At 37.1% G+C, this 25,784-nt stretch overlaps 2 protein-coding genes across 4 annotated transcripts in view; both read left to right on the top strand.

The window, feature by feature from the left end:
• Positions 1–2,778: 2,778 nt before the first annotated feature.
• pdcd10a (programmed cell death 10a) lies at positions 2,779–13,296 on the top strand. The gene is made up of 8 exons (XM_030153003.1): positions 2,779–3,132; positions 6,313–6,505; positions 10,221–10,274; positions 10,473–10,590; positions 11,127–11,253; positions 12,150–12,228; positions 12,333–12,415; positions 12,878–13,296. The coding sequence occupies exons 2-8, from the start codon at positions 6,416–6,418 to the stop codon at positions 12,957–12,959; spliced, it is 633 nt and encodes a 210-aa protein (XP_030008863.1). The 5' UTR covers positions 2,779–3,132; positions 6,313–6,415; the 3' UTR covers positions 12,960–13,296.
• A 310-nt stretch (positions 13,297–13,606) lies between these two features.
• LOC115432164 (WD repeat-containing protein 49-like) overlaps positions 13,607–25,784 on the top strand; it is a 32,550-nt gene continuing 20,372 nt past the window's right edge. For 2 of the 3 annotated variants that reach the window (XM_030153014.1, XM_030153012.1), the window contains exons 1-8: positions 15,921–17,078; positions 17,300–17,608; positions 19,864–20,037; positions 21,134–21,217; positions 21,340–21,432; positions 21,553–21,724; positions 25,113–25,280; positions 25,450–25,598. In XM_030153014.1, the coding sequence (XP_030008874.1) occupies positions 16,998–17,078; positions 17,300–17,608; positions 19,864–20,037; positions 21,134–21,217; positions 21,340–21,432; positions 21,553–21,724; positions 25,113–25,280; positions 25,450–25,598 (1,230 nt within the window). In that variant the 5' untranslated portion in view covers positions 15,921–16,997. The other variant, XM_030153013.1, reaches the window with a different exon arrangement.

Consider the following 25,784-nt stretch of genomic DNA (forward strand, 5'->3'; position numbering starts at 1 on the left):
CCGCAGACCCCGCCCCCTCCGCGTCGATTGGTCCAATGAGCGCCGACCAAAGAGTATCTACAGACGACAAATCAAAATCCGCTTCACGTTTCCGTCTTTGTTTTATATCACTCTTTCAATCAACTTACGACTTAATTGACCAATTATACCAGGGGTGTCAAACCCATTTTCTTCCATATTCAGCCTAACTTGATCTCCAGTGGGCCGGACCAGTAAAATAATAGCACAATAGCCAATAAATAATGACAACTCCAAATTTTTTTTAGTGCAAAAAATAACATTAAATGATGAAACTATTTCTATCCAAAACAGAAAAAGATGTGAATAACTGGAAAAAACTGAAATTTCTGAAGAAAAACAAGTAAAATTTGATCAGTATTATACCTCAACTTATGATTTCTAGATGTGCATTACAGATCAGATCATATTTGACCAGAATTACATTGAAAACAATACAGCAGAACATTACTTTACATTACACATCATTCTTTCTTGCAACAGACTTCAAAAATTTGGGAGCATTTACCACTTACTAATGCTGCTCATTTTTTTTTTTTTTTTTTTGTTTTTTGTTTTGTTTTCATAATACTTAAACATGTTTAGAGACAGAGGGAATCAAAGATGTGGTGTTTGAGGAGTAATTTTGCCCTATTCTGTCTTGTCTTGTTTGTAGAATTTTGCATTTCCAATGTGCCAAGTATTCTCTGATGGGGACTGCATACTGGCTTGAGCAAATCCTGTACCCTCTTCCTCTTCAACCATGTCTTTGTATTGTGAACAGAATTTGATTTTGTATTGTCTTGTTAAAATATGCATGGACGTCCCTGGAGAAGTTGTCATCTTGAAGAATTGCTCCATATTTTCAGTGACCCCTGCCAAGGACATTGGCACAACCCCAGACCATAACAGACCATGGCTTCTCAACTTGTTGCTGGTAACAGTCTGGATGGTCATTTTTGTCTTCGGCTTGAAGAAGACAATGTCCATTTTTCCCAACATACTTCTGACATTCTTCTGGCATACTGATTAGTCTGACCTCAGTTCATGTATCCACACAGTGATAGTTCATCTCCTGATGCCTCTGGGCCACAGAAAAGTCAACAGTGCCTCTGCTCACAGTTAACAGAAGGCTTCCATCTGTCTCAGTAAAGTTTGTGGCTGTGAGTATTGTTTGTTTAATAAGGTCCTGAACCCATGTGGTTCTATCATTAATAGATGAATAATGGTGTTTGATGTGGTGTCATCTGAAGGATCAGAGATCACAGTGTTGTGTAAAAAGAGATGGCATACAGTATAGTTTTTTTCCCTTTATGCAGTGACATACACTCAGATTAATTGATTTTTAAGACTCTTTTGCAGCACAGAGGGTTCAATATCCAAGTCCCTAACTATCTTCCCTTGATGAACATTGTTTTTAAACATTTTAATAATTTTCTCTCATATTTGGTGATGTGTCCTGATCTTTCCCTTTTTTTAGACCTTTCCTGGTTGCCTTTTGTACCAAATCATACCTACAATCACCTGCTGACATTACCTGTTTCAAATCACATTTGCATTTAACCCTTTCATGCACAGTGGTCACTACAGTGGACAGCTATTCTACTGCTGTTCTCTTATATGTTCATGGATTTTGTTGTTTTAGTTCCATATCAGCCAACACAGTGGACAGTAGTGCATCATCCCATACACTGCAATTCATACCATTACTGTAAATTTGCTGTTCTTGATAAACCTGATCTGTACTAACATGTTTGAATGTAAATCAGTTGCTTGTTATTGTTATTAGACTGTAATTTACTTTTTTTTTTAAACAAGAAGTTTTTTTTTGTTTTGTTTTGTATTTTTTGTATAGTATCTCCATGAAATGAGTAATGACTAGTATTAGTGTATGTTAAAATGTGAGAAAACATCAGATTAGCACCATTAAAAATGTTTTTATCACATAGTTTTCACACACAATTTATCAGTAAATACATGTTTCTTTGTGTCCAGCTGAGTGGACATTTTTGCTACTTGCAGTTAGGTTCATAAGAAAATATTCAATCGCATTGTTTTTGTTTTTTTTCCCCCATGTCTAAAGAGGAGTAAAAACAGCCAAAATGTTGATTAAGGTTCACATAATTCATACATGAAAGGGTTAATTACATTAATTTATTACTATGTAAAGTGGCCTGAAATGACGCCTGTCCCAACTTTTTTTTCAGTGCACTACAGATTTGAAGGTCAGGAATTGATGAATACTGACAAGTGAAGCTCCACAGAAAAAAATCATACTGTCTGCAATGCAAACAAATCATGTCAAATTTCATATTACTACTTAAAAAAAAAAAAAAAAAAAAAAAAAGTATTTATTTCACTTTTCATTTAGTTCCAACTTTTCCTCATTGGGGTTGTATTAAAATGTATAATCAAATATGTGGGCTCAAGTATATTCACATCTACACAAGCATATTTGTTTATTTAATTTAACACCAGGAAAACAAGCCATTTTATGCAAATATGTAGGATGCTGTATTCATAAACAAATTAATAACTGCTGTTTTAACTGCCTCACAATAACGGTATTTACAGTACAGCCATTTTTATTTTCTTTGGAAATATAACGGTTAACACTCATTTTACGTTGCACGCGCAAAGTGGAAAATATGCCTCAAATAGTTAATAAAACGCATTACCTGTACATATCTGGGATTTGGAGTCTATTCTAATGGTGAATACATTGACAATGCATTGAGAGGACTTACCGAAAGAACTACAAAAGCTTCTCCGGTGACACTAGCGGACAGCTCTGAACACCGCCCACTCCGGCTCTCGGCTAGCGTTACACTACTAGTATCTGGCGGAAAACTTCCTGAATACAATCCACAACCTGGAGTGTGTATGTCTCTTTTCGAACTTTTCACACTTCTGTCAGCTGTCGATGCATCTTCATTCTCCTGTGCTGTTTTGTTATCGGACTAGCTAGCGGTGTAGCATTAGTTAGCAAAGGTCGGAGTTGACACCTGCTTTGAGTTGCTAATCTCCCTGAACAATACAGGGCAGATTAAACACTGGTAACAAACACCTCTGAATGGTTTTTACCTCAGTTTCGTCGCACGTAGTGTCTTCTCAGTGACAGCTGTTTTACTACTGGTAAGTACATGAAGAGTTAAACATCCATGCAAACGTTATGGTTGCCTGGTTTTTGTGGATAAGTAAATGGGATGTCAGGTGAAGTTAACGTCACTTTACAATGTCAGTTGGAAAAATGATAATATTTAGCTAATGCTGAAGGTAAAGAAGAAATAGTCAAAACTGAATAATAATAATAATCAACCATTTCATGCATGAATTGTGAGAACCTTAGTGAGTGAGAATGTTTTTATACCTCTTTAGGCATGAAAAAAACTATGTGATTAATTTTTTTTAATGAACCTATTTTTGATGGAGTTACAAAAATGTCCACTCATCTGGACACCATGTGCTTTATTTTTGAAGCAAAGAAACATGAATTTAAAACACAATATCAGAAAGTGATGTACTGTGTGAAAACTATGAAATAAGAACATTTTTGATGCAACTAATCTGATGTTTTCTCACATTTTATTATACTGTAATACTAGTATTTACTCACTTCATGGAGATAATATATATATATATATATATATATATATATATATATATATATATATATATATATATATATAAACTTTTTATTTAGGAAAACTGTTTATTACAGTTTAAGAAAAATTAGCAGTTGATTTACACTCAGTCATGTTACTGCAGATCAGGTTTATCAAGAATGTAAAGTTACAGTAATGGCATGATTTGCAGTTTATGGGAACAGCCATAGAATAGCTGTCCACTGTAGTGATCTCTGTGCATGAAAGGGTTAATAATAATAATAATAATAATAATAATAATAATAATAACAATAATAAATGTCTGCCTCGCTAGCTACACCATGAAGTTTTATAATATTTCAAGATGCTGCATGACACTAAGTAAAACCTTGTTTTTTTTTTTGTTTTGTTTTGTTTTTTTAACAATGTTCCTTTTCTTTCAATGATCACTCTTATACCAGTGCATCCAATTATTGTGAATTATATGGTTCTTTTGGCCAGCATATGGTTTAACACCCTTTTAACCCATAAAGATCCAGATCTACTTTTGTGACACTTCCCATATTAATGTTTTTCCATATATAGCCTTTCTTATGTGATTTATCAACATTAATCTTGGTATTATCCTCTGTATTTTGCATTTTTTCAGTCAAAATCATGTGTTTTCCTATATTTAACTCACTTGTCATGTAGATGTTCATAAAAGCTCAGATTCAAATTGAGGGTTATTATATCAAAACCACAGAAAACTGATAAAAAAGTGACTTTTGAGTAAAGATATCAATAACTGAATGTGACAAGTGTGTTCATCCACTGTCATTTATCAAACTCCATGGGTTTTACTGGTGAATCAATGTTATAAAAGATGACGGTGTTTCCACGTTCACTACGGAGCCTCTGAACGTCCAAATGGGTCATATCTGATGACCATGAAAAGATGACAAACTGCATTTTACACCAGTTATTTACATTTATTGATAGGATTAGTGGATCAGAAGTAATGAAACATTTTAGATCAGTAGATGACTGTTAGGGTCTTTAATGGGTTAATTAGAAATAACTGCAGCTGACTACAGTATATTAAATCAGATGATATTTTGACCTGTAGGTGCAGATGTGACTTAATATTTTGTTTACAATTTCTGTCAGCAGGTCATAACAATTTGCCAGCACAAACCAATAACATGGTACTATTTTAAAGTGCACAACAGCTTTTATGACTTACTTATGCCGTGGCTAAATCTTTGTATCGGCTACAAGGAGAGTTTGCGAAGATGGGGTGTTCAAATTTAACTTAAATCTTAAAAAGTACATTTTGGATTGATATTGGTGTCAAGTTTTTTTTATCTTGACATATGAGGACCGGGTTTTGACTGACAAGTTTCCCCCAAATTGGTTATTATAGTCCGACAATAACACTCCAGTCTTTTTTTTTTTTTTTTTACTATTCAGTATTTATAATATACATTAATACCTAACTTGATAGATTGCTTTTGCTTTATTTGGAAGTTTGCCTTAAAAAAAACAAGTGTAATTATTTTAATTAAACTTTAAATAGTTTTTATGCTTACATCACATTTTATCATTATTCCTAAAATATTTTCCCACAGTGCATTTAAAAAAAAAAAGATTGAGCCCTAAAAAAGTAATATATGAAATTAATTTGCATTGTTATATTTTCAAGTTGTTTTAATTTTAGCAAAATCGCAAGGATGGAAATATTAACATCATGTCACTGACCTGCCTGTGATCACATGCATAACATAGAAATGGGCTGACAGAGAAAGTATACTTTTAATCAGGAAATTGTACTTTGCCGTACTCAGTCATCTGTGTAATAATTTTGGTTTTGGGTTCTTATTCTGTCTTTAACTTAAGGCTAAAGGTTTCCTATTGGTGAATGCCAGTTTGAAGATACTGACTCACTCTGCTGTCATGAAAAGGCTTTGGCACTTCAACTATGAAGTGACACACCTTTGTATTTGTGAAGTAGCAGGTATCAAAGTGCAAAGCCTCTCATAAACCGAAGGGCTTTCTAATAGTAGGTGCAAGAAAGATGCATGAAGTCATTGTCAGGTTCCTGGAGGTAAAAACAAACACATACACAAACGTGGTGTGTAGATGAATGTCCCTGTCTACTGATGAATGTCCTGGTTATGTAGAGTAGGAAGAAGAATGTTCATAAAGGGTTGAGGCAGAACTCATCTCAGAGGTATGGGATATAAATGGGTGTGTGTGAGACAGAGAGACACCACACCCACCAGCTAATAAAACATGAGGTCATCTAATTTGTTTCTAGTTTTTTTAACCACCAGGATTCCCTTCTTGATTGTGATAAGATTTATATGGTAAATAAAGATAGTGTTTTATTTATCATGCTAATTTAACTGGCTTATCTAGAATTATTTTTGATTCTGATTTTTTTTTTATTGCAGCAACATTAGATAGTGGTTCTTATTGAGAAATGGGTCATATTCTTTTCTTTTTCACCTTTGTTCACAGTGAAACAGTAAAATAGATCATTATTAGATGTTTCATTACTTTGCAGGTTTTCTGGGAAGTTTTACAGATAAAACTGGCGCATTATGGGAATTGTACAAATGTATTTCCAGTCTTGACTTGTTTTTATTTATCTCTCATTTCTGTTATTTTTTTTATCTGCTCTTGACCACCTCCTGTGCTTGTTCATTTGCCCTGTTGTCTTCTGCAGGTTCTCATCTGCTCCCATTCTGTCATTCTCCATGAGTGATTGAATGCGGTGAAGCTGGCATCAGTGGACAAGCACGCACAAAAGGGCCATCGATTGCTCAAGGATGCTTATGGAGGTCATGAAGAACGAAGCAGACAGGACCTCAGTTGCCTCTATGGCTCTCTACTCTGTTATGTATCCTGTCTTTAATCAGGTAGGGAATAGAGAAAATGAAGTGATGTATGAACAAATACAACACAAACAAACTAGGTAGATAGAGAAATGTTTGATGCATCAGGAGGAAATGTGGATGACACTTCTGGTAAAATACCAAGTCATGTAGAAGAAGGTTGTAAAGTTCCTCATTAGGTGCAAAGGTTCATTAGTTTATGAGGTAACAGTGTAATAATGCAAGCAAGGAAATGTGGAAATAACAAGGAACTCACACTAAGAAGTGACACAGAGGAATTAAATATCTACAAATTATAATTAAAGGTCCCACAATTTTTCAGCTCAAGATGCAAAAACTCTATGTAATGTCTGCTTAAGATGCACATTTATGAAAATACACCATGAACATGCCATCAAGTTCACATTTTTATGCTCTGCTGACTAAACAGTGTCTGTTTTTACATCCTTTTCTTCTTTTCATTGTTTTTGTCTTTAACCTTGTTTTTTCATCTTGTGTCTTTTGCATTGGTTTTGTCTTGGGTAGGGTGGTACAGGCAAAAAAAAAAAAAAATCAATCTTTTTTTATTTTTTCAATTTTATGGACAATTTCAAAAGATTATCGTTTGGCTGCATTAAATGAAGACAAAAATGATCCAAAAATCCTTTTTTTTTTTTTTTTTTTTTTTTTTACAGAAACCCTATGCCATAAATGACTCACTTTGACAGCTAATATATCACAAGAAATAAACTAGTTTCATCGCAGGTAGAATTTTTGTTGAGCTAGAAAGGTCTCCAGAGGAATTATCTTGATTTTACAATTAGGTCACTTTTCACAGTTTTTAAAAATCCAAACCGGATTAATCAAATTAATTTGACATATGTCCCAGCCCTAGTTTCTTCTTGTCGTGTCTTGCATTGTAACCTTGTTCTTGTCTCATTATGTCTTTTGTATGATTGCCTTTTGCTTTGTTTTCATCTTTATTTTATTCTTGTGTTTCATGTCTTTCTGTCAGTCCACTCCATCTTCCTTTCTTTGTTGAGGTCAAAATGTATAAACTCTTCCTCTAGTTTAATTTGGAAAATTCTGACCTGTGTCATAATATTGTTCTGTATTTTACTGTGACAGCTGGCAACCCAGTGAAAAGTTATATGACCCTAAGTTTGAGAAAGGCAGGTAATTTCTATGTATGTGTCTCTCTGCCTGACTCTTGTATTTCCACAATTCTTAGAGGAGACCTATAGGTTTAGTACAATTGATCTTTTGTATGTGTCTATTTCTGTGTTTACCAAACCAAAATAAAAACATTCCATTTCAACTTTTTTTTTCCCTTAAAGATTCAAACAGCAGAGATCCTCTCCATTGTGCTAAAACCAACATACTGTATATTTGTTTACCATGCAGCTTTGGAGATGATTATAGGACCACTCAGTATTAAAAATGGCAACATTTTTCATTCTGTTTATTTTACTCTATTTATTTATTTGATATATACATCACAAGTACATTGAGACTTTCCCAGAGGACAGACCAGATGCTTTGCTTGGGTGTATATAGCCCACATACAAGTTTTCAACACCAGTCTATAGGCGGCTTTTCTAAAACCACACAGCATATGATCAACAATGGGAAATAAAACAGGCAAGATTCATGATTACAATAATAATCGCAATAATAATAATAAAAGTCCATGTCTATACATGTGAACACATTTGTTTTGCTTTTAGTCATGCTTTGAGCCCTCTTCTAAAAGCATTTACATCAGTCTCCAGTTTCAAGAGAGTGGGTAGAGTGTTCCATAGGTTAACCCCTTTTATTGAAAAGGCAGACTATCCAAGTGATGCTATACACCTGGGAACAACACAGTTACCATTGTAGGAAGCTCATGTATTTACTTTGCTTGAGCTCCAACATCTTTTTTCCAGTGCAGAATTCAGGGGTGGAGCATAATTGTGTAGACATTTAAAAACCAGTCTGATATTACAGTAAATTGTGAAGTTTTCAAATGCAAGAAGGTTGTGTTTTCTCAGGATGCCACAGTGGTGCCATCTCATTGGTTTCTTATCCATAATTTTTATTGCCTGTTTGTATATTAAGATAAGATGGGATAAGCTATTCCTTTATTAGTCTCACAAGGGGAAATCCCAAATTTACTGCAGCAGAGTGGAGCACAAACAAAGCACATGTGCAAAAAAAGAGCATTCAGTCAGCATAATGAGCAGATACACAATAGGAAATGTAGAAATGTCACCAACAAATTAAAAAAAAAAAAAAAAAAGCTATAAATACTATTTACAGCTGTGCACATGCTGAACATGCCACAGGATCCTGCTGTTATAGGAGTGACTTGGGAAGCTTGTGACCATGATGTGATACAGTAAGACAAATGGGAGAGAATCATAGCGCACATGTAAAGCTGTGCAGCTTTACTTGACTGGTCTCTTGTGATAAAACAAAGACAGTTGAGGTTTGGTTTAACCTTCTTGCAGATGTACTGTACTTGTTTTTCAAAATTTAAGTTCTTATTTTGTATAATTCCCAAGTATTTGACCTCATTCACCTCAGTAATTATTTCATTTTTAATCATCATCTCAAACACATCATTCACAGGCTTATTACGAATAGAAATTGACATAGAAACTGTTTTCTTGACATTCAGGGTTAATTGAGACAACTCAAGCCAATTAGTGACGTTCTGCAGTGCTTGGGTCAGGTGGTCAGCTGCTTTGCAAGCCGTTTTGGCAGATGCATAGATGACGGTATCATCAGCGTAGATCTGGCAGCTAACACCTGAACAAATTAGTGGCAGGTCATTAATATACATGGTAAACAACCGTGGTCCAAGTATGGACCCCTGTGGTACTCCCATGCTATTAGTTAGAAGTTGAGGTTTCTCCCCATTTACCTTGACACATTGGTGTCTTTCCTCCAGATATGATTTAAACCACCGAATGGCATCTGTAGACATTTTAAAATGTTTTAACTCCAAGAGGACACTGTGGTTGACAGTGCCAGATGTGACTTGTAAAGCTGTCATGTTTCATGCAAATCTGGGCCAAGAATTTGGCAAAAGAAACATAAAATGCTTGCTTTACAAGTTTAAAAAAATGTACAGCTGTATTTGATAATAAAAAAACATATATGAATTAAGAACATCTCATGAAATTAGTCTTGAGGCAATTAATATTCCTGGAACAGATTATCAAAATGACATAATGAAGGGCTGTTATAATGAATTTCTGCAGAAAATCATACGTGCTTTAATTATAGTAATTATTTGATGTGTGGTTGAAGGGAAGGGCTTCACTGTGTCTACAGAGTACAGAAACATAAATGAAACTTGTGTCTTGTTTTAGTATTTTGTCGCATTTTCTAGTTCTTTCTTTGACACACAATGTGAAATGTACCACTGAGAGACACTACTAGTACACAGCTGAATACATCATACATAAACAGATGGTCAGAACTACGGGTTTTAGATGATAACCAACTATGTAATACCACCAAGGCACCACAGAGAAACACCACAGGCTTGTTTAGTCCTGAAGTTTAGATGGTGAACAATGTTGGATGTACTCGGCTTTTTACAATACCCTAACACCGTGTCGTTCTTTTGATATTTCAGGATGCCTGGTGTGAATGTGCTGTCTGCAGAATTATATTTCAGAACAGAAAAGAGGCCACGATAAGAGCTTAACTGTGTGTGTTTGTGTCTCATGGTTTGTCATACTGGATTATGTCTGTGTATTATAACTTATAGCTGAAAAGAGTGGACTTATCAGCAGCGGAGACCTTGAAAACAGCCTTTATAAAGGTAAAAAAAAAAAAATTTCCTTTGTTAGTTTGTTTACATTTCATGGAATAAACCCCCGTCTTTTTTGTAAAAAGCTACGGCCAAATGTATTTATCTTTTTAAAGCCCTTTGGACTGGCAACCCTGTATTGATTTTACTGTCACATGCTATCAAGCTGAAAGTGATTTCTATCATGACACCTGTTATCTGTGTCTCAAGGCAGAGAAAGAGAACCCGGGGCTGACCCAGGACATCGTTGTGAAAATACTGGAGAAGAAACGCTTAGAAATCAACTATAATGAGTGTCTGCTTCGAATGGCTGCAGATGATGTAGAAGGTAGGATTCTGGGTGTGTGAGTGGTGCGTGTTGAAAGACAAGGAAGGGTAAACATTCTAAGAAGAAATGGAGATTCCAATACCTATATGAAATATAGTAATGTATTGAGTCTGGAAGGAGAACTCACTTTGTTGCTCAAGGACATTTCAACAGGCTGGATCATAACTAACCGGGCTTGGTTGGGGTTTCTTTGATCCCCTGATTAACCCAATTATCCACTGGGGGGAGCTGTTTCTCCACTAATCAGCTCCTCTTTCTGGTCCCAAATGCCACGCGGTTTCATTCTTTTATTACACAGTCCAGGTCCTGCCTTAGTCCTACCCTCCTGTAAACTCACCACTATCCATTTAAACGACTTTAGAGACATGGATATTATAGATTATATATAATTTTATGCATCTGCACTTGAGGTTTGTTTTTTCTTTGCCCTTGTTCATAATGTGTTCATTGCTGCCTTTCTTGTTGCTGCCTGCATGCGTACTTGTTACTGAGGAGTTTAATATCTGTATTTATTCTTGTCCTTTTAATGTTTTTAGAGTTCATGATTGACAGACCTGAGCTGGAGTTTCAGGAGCTAAATGAGAGGTCCCGAGCTCTTAAACACATCCTCAGTACTATACCAGATGACATCAGTGACAAAGTAGGCTTCCTCCAGACCATCAAGTAAGGCAGCTCACCATGTAAAAAATACAACTGCTTTAATTCTATGCTAAAGTTTATTTTATTTATTTTTTTACAAGCAAATGAATAAATTGGTAGAAATTACCAGGAATTTGTTGCAAAGATTAAGCCCCCGTTCAGTTTGTTCATTTTATGATAAGACACGCATCATGTCAAAACGGAAAAACACATTTTAAAAATCATTACTTTTATGTCCTTCTGGGATTAACTGCACATGGTCTATGATTTTTTTTTTTCTTCTTTTTTTTTGATCATCCAGCCCTTCTTTTCTAAGCTTATCAGGATACAAGCTACAGCTTAGAACACATAATATGACATGTAACATGAAAACAACAATAAAAATACATAAAGTAAGCACATTACACAGATGGCAGTCAAAAACATCAGATGGGAGTCAGAAATCTTGAGCATGGGGGTGTATTTGTCACTGTGGGAACAGTATGTGTTAGAGATTGCACCGCACACACTAATTTATCTTGTTATTAGATATTTCTTTGTACACAAAACACCCTGAAGTGAGAATGTGAAAGATGTTTCTATTCCTTGGCCCACTTTGCTATTATTTTGATCAGATTCAATACTCTTAGTGAGTCATTGCTTAAGTTACTTACCCAGTGGAGGGCTTAGAAATAAAATCAATTCAAAGGGAATGCAAAAAAAAAAAAAAAATTAAAGTTATGAAACAGCAGATTTCCACTGCCTACGAGGGGACTAAAAGTTGGAGGTGAAATAAAGTGTGTATGAGAGAAAAAGTGACAATGAGCAGGATCAAAGAACTGTAGTCTCAGGATCTCATTGCCTTATGAAAACAGACAGATACTGAGATAAAACCTGCATTTGTGTGTGTGTGTGTGTGTGTGTGTGTGTGTCATCCACAGAGACATTGCCAGTGCCATAAAGGAGTTGTTAGACACAGTAAATACTGTCTTCAGGAAATACCAGCATCAGAATAGACGGGTAAGTAGATACGTGAAATGACATGGAAGAAATGTATACACACAAACACACATATTTTCTTTGAAATAAATGGGACTGAAAAGCTGTCTGTACTTATTGGGTAGGCTCTGGAACAGCAGAAGAAAGAGTTTGTGAAATACTCCAAGAGCTTCAGTGACACTCTCAAAACCTACTTCAAAGATGGAAAGTAAGACACTGTTTCTAGTTTACTTTCTGTTTTAGGACTTTTCTCTGTCTGTTTCTCTGTTTCTTTCTTCTGTAGCTTCATTTTCCTGTCTTCTCACTCACTTGTTCTGTTCACTTGCACGCACAGCTACCAGTGCATTTAATAGTTATACAAGCATACACACATGCACACACACACACACACACACACACACACACACACACACACACACACACACTGTCACCGCCATGTAAATGGTTGTCGTTTGATCACAGGCCTGCCTCTATCAAATCCACCATTGCTGAATAATTCCCTTGACCCATTTCCTGTGGATTCATGCTGGCTTGTATTCTCTGAAGCCTGACACTCTCCATTCCAGCCAGATCAAAGTGTTTCCTGGATCAATCCTAATATTGTTGGCATGGTGTCTTTACAGTTTGATTGACATGTGTGTCCTTGTGTCTCTGTCACGCTTGTTCCCAGAGTGATAAACGTGTTTGTCAGCGCCAACCGACTAACCCACCAAACCAACATGATACTTCTGGCCTTCAAGACGGTGGCGTAGACGCCCGAGAAGACGCACACCTTCGGTTTTATTAAAGAGCAGGTGATGAGAGGCTTTGCAATTTGTAGAGACGTTTTATTATTTTTGGGCTGTGTAATTTATAATTCTTTGACTTTGAAGGGAGATCAGGTAGTTTGAGGTTCAAAGCAAATCAGGTTGACAGTAATTGCCGGGGATTTTTAACTCTCTTTTATGTTATGTCTTTTATCAGATTCCTAAGTCGATATTTCTTCACTCCTTTAAACATTTCCCACTCTGTTCAGCCTTGTTTAGGTGTGAAAAAGTATGGATTATTCTTCACATCCTTGAGAGTTTGGTAATAAGTGTAGTATTAGAATATACACTCAAATATGTACAAAAGAAGAGTTCATTCCCACCTATTTGTACAGTCACAGAAAAAATATTAGACCATCAAAAGTCATCAGAAACAATGGTTATGCAATCAAGTACTAACTCCTGTGTGTATCATGTGGCTAAAACAGACAGAAAAGAAAACATGGAATGCCTAAAAGTACTGTTTTTGACAGTACAAGGCCATAACTATTGATATGAGAACTGAAGTGATTTTGGTTATTATCGAGAAAATCATGGAAAATAGCTAGATATCAGCCCTGAAATTAAACTCTCATGAGCTATTTCCGTTGTTATCATTATATTTGTCCAAACAAATCTACCTTTAATTGTACCAGGCATTAAAATGAACAAGAAATTGATGAAAACAAGGGTGGTCTAATAATTTTTTCCATGACTGTATATACATAACATTTGGTTACAACTCATCTATAGTAACACATATCTAGCATGTACGTCTGGTCTGCACCAAGTCCAGTGTCTAAATACGTTTTATTAGATGACAAATTCAAGACCTGTAAAATGTCTGAATGTATGAAGGGGTGTCTGAGATGTTTGTTTTTTGTGCTCTTCTGTTGTATTTTGTTTCATTCAGTGCTGGTAATACAGATGTATTACCAGCAAAGCTATTATGGTGCTTGAAAAGAGATTCAGACCTGAGCCAACATCAACAGTAAGCATTCATTTTCTGTAATGTTAAAACAAGTCCAAATTGTGCCACTGAGGAAACTGCTGAAACACAGCTGCAATTGTACAAACACCGTAGTGTTAAAAAACAAGTTAGCTTGTAGAGTGCACCTTTAAAACTGTGTTTGAGGGCAGTAAATGACATTCTGACAGTGAAGGAAGTGTAAAGCAGCAGAGACAGAAATACGAAAAGTGTGGGAAGAAGGCGGCGAATGGTTTCACAGAGTCATTGTAATGTCTTCTAGAAATCCACTGAACACCATAACAAATAAACACATTTCCTACTTTTTACATGAAAGTTAAAGCAGGTTTGGATTCATTTGATATAGTTGTGACATAACTCTGTCTTCATCAATGTGACCACCATCACTTTCATTGACGGTGCAAGATTCCCCTCAAGAATTAAAGAGTCATACAGAGTGTATGGATGGGAAATACTTTTCTTTGTACTGCAAATAAAAGAGTTTGAACATATGAGAAAGATTTTCAAAAGTGGGTCTCTCTTCAGATTTGCATTGTTGTATGAAAGTGCTTCATTTCTGCTCAGTTGCCCTTGCATTCTCTTTCTTCGACTGCACGCCTTTCCTCCCAGTACTAAGATCCGTACCAATTTTCTCCCATTCCAGCAACTTCATTCTTCTCCCTGTATAATAGTGGATTTTCCATGGTGGATTTATGGCGGGCTATTTTGGGCTCTGTACTGGCTCCTACATGCACTGCTGTAATCCAATTGTGATAGTGTTAATTTTTAAAGCTTTATTATTGAAATTGCTGAGACCTAATTTTCTGATCCTGTCACTGTTGACGACCGCTGTAATCAGCTAATTCAAGTTATTCCAGGCCATTAAGTCACACACAGGGATTGGTCGTGGTCACTGAAGCAGCAGGGAGGCTGAGATAATATCTATGTTGGATGTATAGCTTTTGTGCATTTTGAGACTTGCACTTTTACAGACAATGAATCTGTTTCAGTTTAACAAATCCCTCCGAGACTTTTTTTTTTCTCCTTTGTTGTTGTTGCTGTGTGTACAGCATTGACTGACCCACAGGTTGTCGTCTCTAAGGCATTTGAATTGAACTATAAAGCTCTAGTGGTGTGTGTCCAGGTCCAGGTTTTTAGTTGCTGTATGGACACTTTTATGCACAGCAGTAGAATAATGTTGTGTATTGTGTTACGTTTGGCTACAACGTGTGTGTGCGCAGGTTGTATAGAGGATAATTGTACCTCACACAGATTATCTTCCCTTCGTTGCCTAATCTGTGAATAGAAGTGACACACACACATACACACACTTTCATTGTGGTACATGCGATAAAGCTCGGACTCAAACACAACTTGGTTGCCAGGAAACTTAGTCTGAGTCTTTGAGAGTGAGGGATAATAAAAGCAAAGAATTGTGTGTTTCACGTTGTGTGTGTGTTTGTATGTATGTGTGTGGCCTCTGCCACTGTCTGGACTACTGGGGGCAGTTAGTTAACTCTCTGCGGGTGTGTGTGCTGCAGCCTGGGCTGTTAGCGTTGATTGCTTTTCAGACATTGCTGGCTTTGACAAACCACTGGACACAAAGCTCAGACTCTTACTTGGCTCTCGGAACGTGTTACATCTCCTCCGGACAAGACCCAGCTGAGGACAAGACAGACCATCCAGAGACTTAAAACTTATTATAATGTCATACAGTCAAAAATGGTTCATGATTAAAACCTGCTTGACAGTGATGTTAACATTCTTATAAAACTCTCCTGACACAAAGTTACAGTCCGGTAATAAGATGGATTTTTTGGACAGTTCGACTCTACTGGATGTTCTGGCCAACTCTAATAAATTGCAGATAGAAATTCAGCAGTAACAGTATCAAGAGTTGACTGAGAACCTGACGGGGCCATCCAGGAAGGTGTGAAGTGACCCAGGTAGGTGGCAAATTGCAAACTTTATGCATTATATTTCTTTTCAGTAAAATAAGTCTCTTAGACAGAGTGCAAACAGTATTGTGAATGATGTATCAGCTGAAAATATGTTCTTGTGTACTTATTTAACATTATTATTTTTAGCTGCACTTTTTTGTAGCAGCAGCTGGCTTTACCTTTTATTAGATTATAAAAGATTATCAAAAGTGAAACCAGCTGCTAGCTACAAAGTAAGTTAGGATGTAGTTAATTAAAAGTTATCACAGTCATAAACAAAACATGGACGTGTTTCTTTTATGCTGTAGCTGACACACATCTTTTGAATTACACTGCTGGTTGTCAGTAAATAAAGAGATGGGCATACTTGTATTAAAATAAGTTAATCACCCAAAGGTAATTGCAAAGCTTTTAATATTTATTTTTATCACACACTATCATCAGTACTATAGCTCAGTTTGATGCCGCTTCAACCAAATGATGTAAAATGGAGTGTTAGCTGTCCTTTACTGCCCTTTGAAGTGTTTTGTAAAATGTTAAACATTTCATCATCTCATTTTTTCTTCAGACTTCAAGCTGCTTTTAATCACTGTACAGGTGAATTTAACAAAACCGTCGCTCTGTTATTCATGCTGCTCATCTACTGACTTCAGTAGTTTTCCCATTACCTGACATTACAGGGACTTGACATGATTTGGCAACCTGCTGCCTCACGCCATTTCTGAGACATAATCTTAGGTCCTATTCACCCGCCTTTGAAAGCTACTGAGCTGTGGGAAATTTCTGACGAAAATGAAAGACCTTTACACACTATTCAACTCAGATGTGTTTGGATAGAGTGAAAAGAGCCAACAAAAGAAGGTTGCTGCTGTTGGGACGACTCTGTATGATTACATGGCAACATGACAACCCGCTGTGAAACAGATATAGAAGGTTACCAAGGTATAACTCGAGCTGGGAACATCTTGTCATGTAACACCTTGAAATGCGCAAGATCTATTATTTGACTGAATTTTCAGCACAGATTCGCATACGCGCTTTACCTTCATGACCTTGTCTCATATGTCGGTGATTGACTGACAGGTCTGAGCTGTTACCATGGGAACGAGGATGGAGGTGGCACAGCTTGAGAGCAGGATGAGCACTGAGGACTATAGAAAGCTGCAGAGCCTTTTCCTGGTGACTCTTTGTTTTCATTATTTTTTAACAGCCTCACTTTTACAACACCTTTAACTCATATGGGAACAAAAGAAGTGTTTAACAGCCTCAGCATCCCACACTACCACACCTCTAGGTCTCCTTAGAAAAGCATTAGACACCAGATGACACTCTGCAGTACATTGTGTTCAAACACTGGAGACATTGCACAGCGCATCCTAATCAATTTCATCTTGATGCAGGACTCCTTAGGTGCATCTCGCTCCTTGTCCAGAGGTGAATTCATTGATCTAGCCTGGTCATCGGTTGGTCATGGCTCCAAAGAGGAGTATGGCCTCCTGTTTGACAGCGTGGTCATCACCCAGGAGCACCGTGGCCTCCTACTAGACAGTGATGCTGTGAAGGAGGAAGGCCTGGTTGACTGGGCAGGGCTGTGCTCTTTTCTGGTGCTGCAGCTCTCTGATAAAGTCAAGAACACCAGAGTCAGTCGTGTTCCTTGCTGGAAGCCGCCGCGCACTTTGACTTACCCACACAGAGACCCACTTCAGAAGGTAAATGGTTACTGACCTCAGCAAGTGATATAAGTAGAACAAGCCCATTTGTTTTGAGAGTTATATCATCTTGTCCGTTTTCAACACGTGATCCATCTCAGCATATTATCTGAAAAACATTTTGACATTGACTGACAGGGGAATCTCAAAGTTTGCTGACTGCAGGGAACTTCACATTATTAAACATTGTGCTGGGAAATGTTTGAAAGTATTAAGGTCTTACTCATCAAAATGGCCCACCTCTTTTGAGATAAATGGCTCTGGACTCCTTTAACATCTATCAATTAATATGTAAATGAAGCTGCTTGTATAAAGTGCCTACTGCTGTGGATTAAAATGATGGCTTGCCGCTTTAATCTTTCAATCCTGAGAATGTCAAAATGTTGTGTCAGTTGTTTTCCAAATGGCTAAAAGGTTCTGACCCCTACAGCTTAGATCAGCCTTAAAGAAACAGCAGGACTTGGGAAAATTCTTAAAACGGCACTAATTGATATTTTAATATCTTGCACATAATATGTAATATCATATTTGGCAACATATTATTGTTCATAATAATATAAAGCCAAACAAAATCATTTAACAATAAGTATCAGGCATTAGAGTATAGATATGTTTAGACTAGGAAGCTTATTATTGTTATTAATTATTTAAGGAGAAGGGGTAGGAGTTTAAAAGTTATGCTTCTCACTCCTTCTCAAATATGTATTATATGTCTTCTGTTTAAATGATTTGTTTATTTTTCTTCTGTTTTGACATTCATATTTGAAGTAAATATTTTTAAATAACTACGTATGTGTAAAGTGAAAGGGACTGGAAATAAGTTGACTGACAATTTCAGTGCTAGTTTTTGGAATTGAAATATACAGCAAGTAGACAGAAAAACTTGTATCACTTCAAAAATACACAAATAGTACTGATGAATAAATACACTATATAGTACTGGTTGCAGATACATAAAGAGTTAAATTACTGTTTTATTAAAGATATTTAATTCATGTCTCTTTCAGACATACTGAACTCCAGTCAGTGTCATGTTTTGTTTTACATTTAGCAAATAAACTCATATCATTCAATAATCAACTTTGTTTTACTTGTCTTGGTACCAAAGAGTATCCTCTACTAACTCCACTTCCATCCAAAAAGATGAACATATGGTAATCTCAATGCACTGCAATGTAGACAACCCATACAAACAGACGAAACATAAGCAAATTAAGAAAACATTATTGATTTGACAACACATACTAGAAATATACAGAACACAAACAAATACAGAAATGTGTTGTAACACATTATGCACACACAACAATGAAAATCTTTGGCAGGCAAATCAGCAAAATAATAAGAAAAAAATAACAGATATCAACAATACTGTCTGAATTATGCAATCATGTTAGAATAAACAAGAAAAACTGATATTTTAGCACTGAGCAGCAAACCGCTTAAGTGACTTAGAAAGTCACAAAGCATTGAACAAGTGTGTCCCTGCTGGGTTTGTTGCTTCATTTGTCTGTGTTGTGAGTATTTTCAGCTTGTTTTGTCAAACTGGTGGAGTTTTTTTCTTCATTCACTGGCCTTTTGTCTATTTACATGTGTTCCTTAAGATGCATTGTACTGAGCTGTCTCAGTGACTGTTGGAATATTGAAGGAGAGGTTCATGTTGAGTGTATTTATATTCACATACTTCCTTGGCAACCATATATTTGTCATTCCAAATTTGACATCAAAAATGAAATTTTCGATGCAGTTGGCTCAGCAGGCAGAAGCAATAATTACAAACGCACTAAATAAACAGGATAATATTTACAACATGGAATAGATATGCATATATATAAAAACTATGGAATATGGAAGATAGAATAAATATGCATATAAAAAACTATAGAATATAGAATAAATATGCACATAAAAAAACTATAGAATATAGAATAAATATGCACATAAAAAACTACAGAATATAGAAATAGAATATAAAGAGTCTAAAGTATATAGACTACATTTGTCACGTATTGAATATTGCACAGTTATATTTCACAGGGGAGCCAATAGAGAAATTAAACTGTTTTCACTAAATTTAAGTCTTATCTTAAAGCTGTTGTCTCAATTATATTAATGAGCTTCACTTTACAGTGTAACAACCTGCATGCTAGTACTGCAAGTTAAACAGAAGGATGATGCTATAGTTTTGCCCACTTTGTCTATTTGTTGAAGTTGAAAGGATGCTTGTGTTTTGTAATGTCCTCCGGTCTTCTCAGGTGTTGTACCTGCAGAGTTCAGGTCAGTATCTGACAGTGAGTAAAGGGGGAACTGTGGGGCTACGAGATGGAGAGGACATGTCCCTGGTTCACACACATCGACTGCAAAACAGCACAGTCAGACCCAAAGACCTTTGGGTCACAGATATGGTGCTGCTGCACAACGTACAGAAGGTGAGCTCTGGTACAAAGTCACACAAATATGGAATAAATAACTGATATGTTCTCTGCATTATGCACATGAATGGAATGTGTGCCACTGTTGAAAAAGCCATAAATGAATAAATGATAAGTAGTCTCAGTAATTTGATCTTGTGAAATGTTGTAATGCACAACATACACAAAGTAAGCAAGCATTTCACTCAATTAATTAATTATTGATTGATGGCTTTGGCTAATGGCATTTCAGACATGATGCTGCTACTCAAGTGTCAGCAAATACATATTAATTATTTCAGTAATAAGATAATTAATTATTGATCAATACATTCCATTCGTTTTATTTTATCTACAGATATGTAGGTTACACTTGATACTTGTATATGTATGTACATGCATATACATGTCTGTGTATATATACATGGTAGAAACAGAGGATGTTTCCAGTGTCCATCATCAGCTGTCAGTCAGAAACACTGTCTGTAAATATGACATTGTGGTGATTAGTTTTTGTGTTTCCTAGAGCCCAACCAATTAATCGGTGGGCCGATTAATCACCCCCTATCCCCCTCACAATTTCATTCTGCAGGCGCGCCTGTATTAATACTGTATATTAATTGTCGCTTACATTTTAAAGAATGATTTACCAAACAGTTTTTATGTCACTACTTATAACTCTGCTCTCCCCAGCATAAAAACTACCACATCTACAACCTGTGGTTACCCACGGGTCACATACTAGTCTAATATAAGACGATTAGATAGCGTTTTAAAGTTGTGTCAGTTTGTGAGATAAACAAAGAGGCAACTGTTAATTCAAATGTCCACCATTATCTATCTGTCCATCCATCCATTTTCTGAACCCTCTTTATCCTCACTAGGGTCATGGGGGTCACTGGAGCCTATCCCAGCTACTTATGGGTGAAGGCTGGGTACACCCTGTACAAGTCGCCAGTTCATCGCAGGGCTGACATATAGAGACAAACAATCACTCTCATCACTCATTCATCACAATCACTCATTATCGATATTGGCATCATCCCCAAAAATCCCATATCGATCGAGCTCTAGTATTTCCGTTTTATTCCTTTCCTGTTATCCTCGTTTACAGGTGGCTGTGTCATTCACAAGTAAGGAGGTGTGTTTTTATGATATAATCTCAAAACAGGACTTCATCTGCAAGTATAAACTCCAGGTAACTCTGCCTATTGTTGTTTTCTGTTGTATCATCACATCTGCCTCATACTGTTACACTATATTTTGATGACTTTATTCTCACAGACATAAAGTGTACATAGCCACTTTGTCTTTTTTTAGGGTTTAAAGTTTACTCCCTGGTGTCTGGACTACTGGGTGGATCCTTCACACCCGGATCAGGCTATCCTCACTATTGGAGACACTGGAGGACAGGTGATACGAATAGCAAATAAAAGACAAAACCAACAGCCTGCAGTGAGCCTCAGTTATCCTGCATCAGCTGTGTGTACTCTGGTTTACAGACTCTGAATATGTGTCTGTGTGTTTTCCCAGGTTTGTGTTTTATACTTCACCTCTGCCCACATCTGTCTATTTGAGAGACTCAGTCTGCGGACAGACTCAGACTCAGCAGACATCGTCCTTTGGGATGAACTGACCAAAGGAAAACATCGTTGCTGTTGCACTGTAACGCATCAGGCACATGAACCAGCCTGGGTTAGAAGAGGTGGGAAGTCATTTTTATGCCCCTTTTGCACAAAGACACAAATGTAGTGACGCAATTCAACATTTATAGGTTGTGGAATTTGCTTTTTGTAACTAAATACCTGAGGATAACAAACTACGAAACTCATGTCTGGTATCAATGTTTACAGGAATTTAATTTAAAGTTATTTATTCTGCAACTTCTCAAGTGAATATTTTCCTTTTCTTGCACATTAAATTTTCAATTAGCCCCACAACATTTTGTTTTGAGAATAACCCCTGACAGCACCAATCAGACTAATTAAATCTAAAACTTCATAAATAAATGGGGAAAAAGTCTGCGCAACATCTTATATCTCTAGTCAAAATTCTCTGCTAATCAGCTGTTTGATCAACAGACGGCAAGACATTTCCCATCAAGCTCTGGGCTCTTGCAGTCACTGGAGAGCATCTATGGTGCCTGTCTGCAACTGTTGCAGCCTTGATCACAGGATTATTGCTGAATTCATTGGGATGCAGAAATATACATGAGGACATTAAATTGACTGTAACATTTTAGTCATTCCTTTGAAATACCTCAACCTTCACACCATGCCACCAGATCATAGTCAGTATTACTGTGAACTCAAAAATACTCATGAATTGTTAAGTACATGGTTATAAGCTTAGCTGTGAACACAAGCAAACACTGGTGGTGTTTCCTGTGACATTAATAATGCCTTTATTCACAACATGCCATTTATTTTACAGATGCATCAAGTAAATACAGTAATGTCTTTATTAGTGGTTTGTCACCGTCTGTCTTTAGTCTCAGTCCCAACATCTATGAGTTTGTCTACAATATGTATTTATTAATAGTGGATATGTCAGTTATTTTCATACACCATTGCATTCATTTGGATCGTCAGGTCTAATATAGTTGGATCAATACAATGAATGGCACAGATGAAACAAAATATGGACTCATACCCACACACACACACACACACACACACACACACACACACACACACACACACACACACACACACACACACACACACTTTGACTCGACACCTGTGAAGAGTGCCACTGCTTGCTCACTTTACCAGTATCATAAAAGCTTACGCAACACCATGGAAATGCTTGTCTCTGCCACTTATGCGCACACACACACACACACACACACACACACACACACACACACACACACACACACACACACACACACACACACTGAATCCTGAGTCATCCACTTTATAGTCTTGCATAGCCACTCTTTTGACTATTGGCATAAAGTCACAGGCTTAAGGTCTCATCCCATGAGACTCCCCACTTCAGCTCAGTGCGGGTAACAAAGAGGTCGCATGGTTGTATCTTGATTGCATCATTCGGATAGAGCTCCTCTGAAGAGTCATTGGGTTGTTTGATAATGATTCGGAAGAGGCAGCGCTCGGAGACTCTGTTGGCTGAATGGAGAAATACTTATGAAGGGGAAAACAAGAATAAAGTCCACATAAATAAGCACAACAAATGGGAAAACAAAGGAAAAACAAGAAAGGGGAAACAGAGGAGACTATGGCAAAACATTAAAAAGTGCTGGTTAATTGAAATTTTCCAGGCTGTGTGTGCACGTGAAACCGCATGAGACAGTGTATGTTAATGCTCGCTGAGTGTACGTGCACCTCTGTGGCGTTTTGAGAGTATGAGAAAAGGAAAAGAGGGAATGTATATGTGTGTTTGCATACCTCTGGGGTGCTGCTGCTGTTCTTTTGAAGTTGCCCACCCTGCAGTATGAGTGGGCTGTGTACCATTAGACATGGCTGGTTATCCAGACCTCCAAACCTTCGGGCTCATGGGCCACCAGAGAGAGAAAGACAGAGAGAGAAGGGCGGGAGGGAGGAGGCTGGTTGTCGAACAGAGAAGGAAAATTGAGAGGAAATTAGGAGGAAATTGGGATGGACACAGAGCTGAAAGGACAAGAAGGAGAGCAGTCAGACATATGTGTTTGTTAGTGAGAAATGTATTTGCATAAGCGCATATTATTATGATCAAAGAAAGTGAACATTAAGAATGAATGAAGTGTCGAGGTGATATAGAACCTCCCAAAACATGAAGCTGTTTGTTGCGGAACAAATGTGCTTAGCATTGATGTAGATTTACAGTGACTCCTGCTGTTCCTTCCAGATCGCAGCAGTTAAAGTGCAACACTGTCCAAAACAGACCCAAACAGATGCTCTATATCTGCGTCTGCATTATTACCAGTTTGATTTATGATTGATTTCGTAAGTGCCAGGAAATTAGAGGAGGACTCATTAATCAGCAACGAATCATGCAACACTATCTGAAAATCCACTGATGTTTTAATTTATGCCGCTTCGACAGACATATGATGTATGAAACGTAATCAGACGTAATTATTTGCCCTAGCTTTATGGCTGATCTTTGACCTAAGACTGTCACATGCCATCTCACAACCCACACTTATTTGTACCGTCTTTGAAAGCTAAGCAGACTTTAATAGAGACGTGTGGCATCCAATTTAGCCGTTCTCAACCGTGGTGTTAATTGAGATAGATGATGATGCAAGATCCATTACATTTTCTGTAATACCACTGAGCAAATCAAACCCATCTAATTCTATGCTGCGCTGAGTGCCCGTGGATTGGTTGGTTTGCTATACAGGACGGTTGCGGTCAGTGCACATTTAGCACAGTCATTTCAGAGAGAGAGATGTCCTTTAAAATTCTGTTAGTATTTTGGCATCAGCAGAGAGAAGTAAAAAAGAAATGAAATATAACGAAGAGTGTGTCATCATCGAAATATGGTGCAATGTTGTTTTACGTTGAATTTGTTGAAGTTAAACTAATTTGTCCACCCTGACAGTAACTTCTGCCGCAGTACTGCTTCACACAGACGGGCTGCTTGGGAAACTAATGATACTTGAATAATTCTTTTACATACTTTTGTTTATTTAGAGTAAATGTTACTGAATTAGGCTTTGTCACTGCATAGGAAAACACAGCAGATGTGTATTTGAAACCACAGACAGAACCAAAACTACAGTGAAAGCAGGTGTATATTTTTGTAAATTTCAATTAAAAATGCCTTTATTTGCAGACTTACAAGACAGCTCCGCATCTAATACCATCTGTCTCTCTAGTGCCTGCTAGTGTAGTGCTGATGCATTATAAACAGATGAGAAAAATTTACAATTGTAATATTGAGCAGAGTAAACAGGAGCGGCGTTATAGTTAAAAGAAATTACACAAAAGAGAGACGGAGCTTTCATTTAATTGTCTAATTGTCAGTGTGTGTATTATTTCTTAGATCGTGAGCAGGATTGTTTATTCTTACTGTTAGTCAGTGTGTTTGAGATGTAGAAATGTTCATTATGGTGTTGTTTTCTTTCATGTTTGACTCCCTTGCAGTTCGTTATCTGGCCTCTCTGGACGCCTTTGTGTCATGCAGCACCAGCCCACATAGCAGCGTGGTGATTGGCTGGAGGGGAAAGGAAAGCAAGAATTTACGAATCACTTCTTGCTTTACAAAGAGGGGAGTGTGGGACGTGGACCATCATCATGAACTCAATCTCATAGGTGAACATCAATGTGCATAGGTAGCTGTGTAGCTCGAAATTGACTGGAAGAAGATGCTTTTTATCCCATGTATAAATAGACTAAGACACATCAAAACCATAGGATTATTAAAAGAACAGCGGTTTCCTCTGATGAATCCTCTAATGTGAGACAATGTAACTGGTTGTAGCCACAGCAGGTGCAGATCATCAGGTCCTGCTTTGGAATCCTTATATGACCTCCAAGCCAGTGGGCGTGCTCAGTGGGCACGACGGCCCTGTCATCGCTGTTTGCTTCATGCAGAACAAGCAACAATTGCTCAGTTACTCCAAAGATAAGGTAGGAGTGTGAGTGCGGGAGCAGCACATTAAAATACAGTGCAATAGAGGATTATCATCATCACAAAAACCATGATACTTTATGAATATTACAACAAAGGCAGGAGGCCGTAATGCTGATAATTTGTAGCCCGGTTCTGTTGTAAAAGCTGATGTTTCTGAACATTAGGGCCACGTTTTATTTAAG

This window comes from Sphaeramia orbicularis, chromosome 13 (assembly GCF_902148855.1).
Source record: "Sphaeramia orbicularis chromosome 13, fSphaOr1.1, whole genome shotgun sequence".
Lineage (NCBI taxonomy): Eukaryota > Metazoa > Chordata > Actinopteri > Kurtiformes > Apogonidae > Sphaeramia > Sphaeramia orbicularis.

What these genes read in the sequence shown, in the direction of transcription:
- pdcd10a (XM_030153003.1), top strand. Translation starts at nt 6,416, where the DNA reads ATGCTTATGGAGGTCATGAAGAACGAAGCAGACAGGACCTCAGTTGCC. An exon ending in TGAAAACAGCCTTTATAAAG is followed by an intron (nt 10,275 to 10,472) that starts GTAAAAAAAAAA and finishes CTGTGTCTCAAG; the next exon opens with GCAGAGAAAGAGAACCCGGG. An exon ending in ACCAGCATCAGAATAGACGG is followed by an intron (nt 12,229 to 12,332) that starts GTAAGTAGATAC and finishes CTTATTGGGTAG; the next exon opens with GCTCTGGAACAGCAGAAGAA.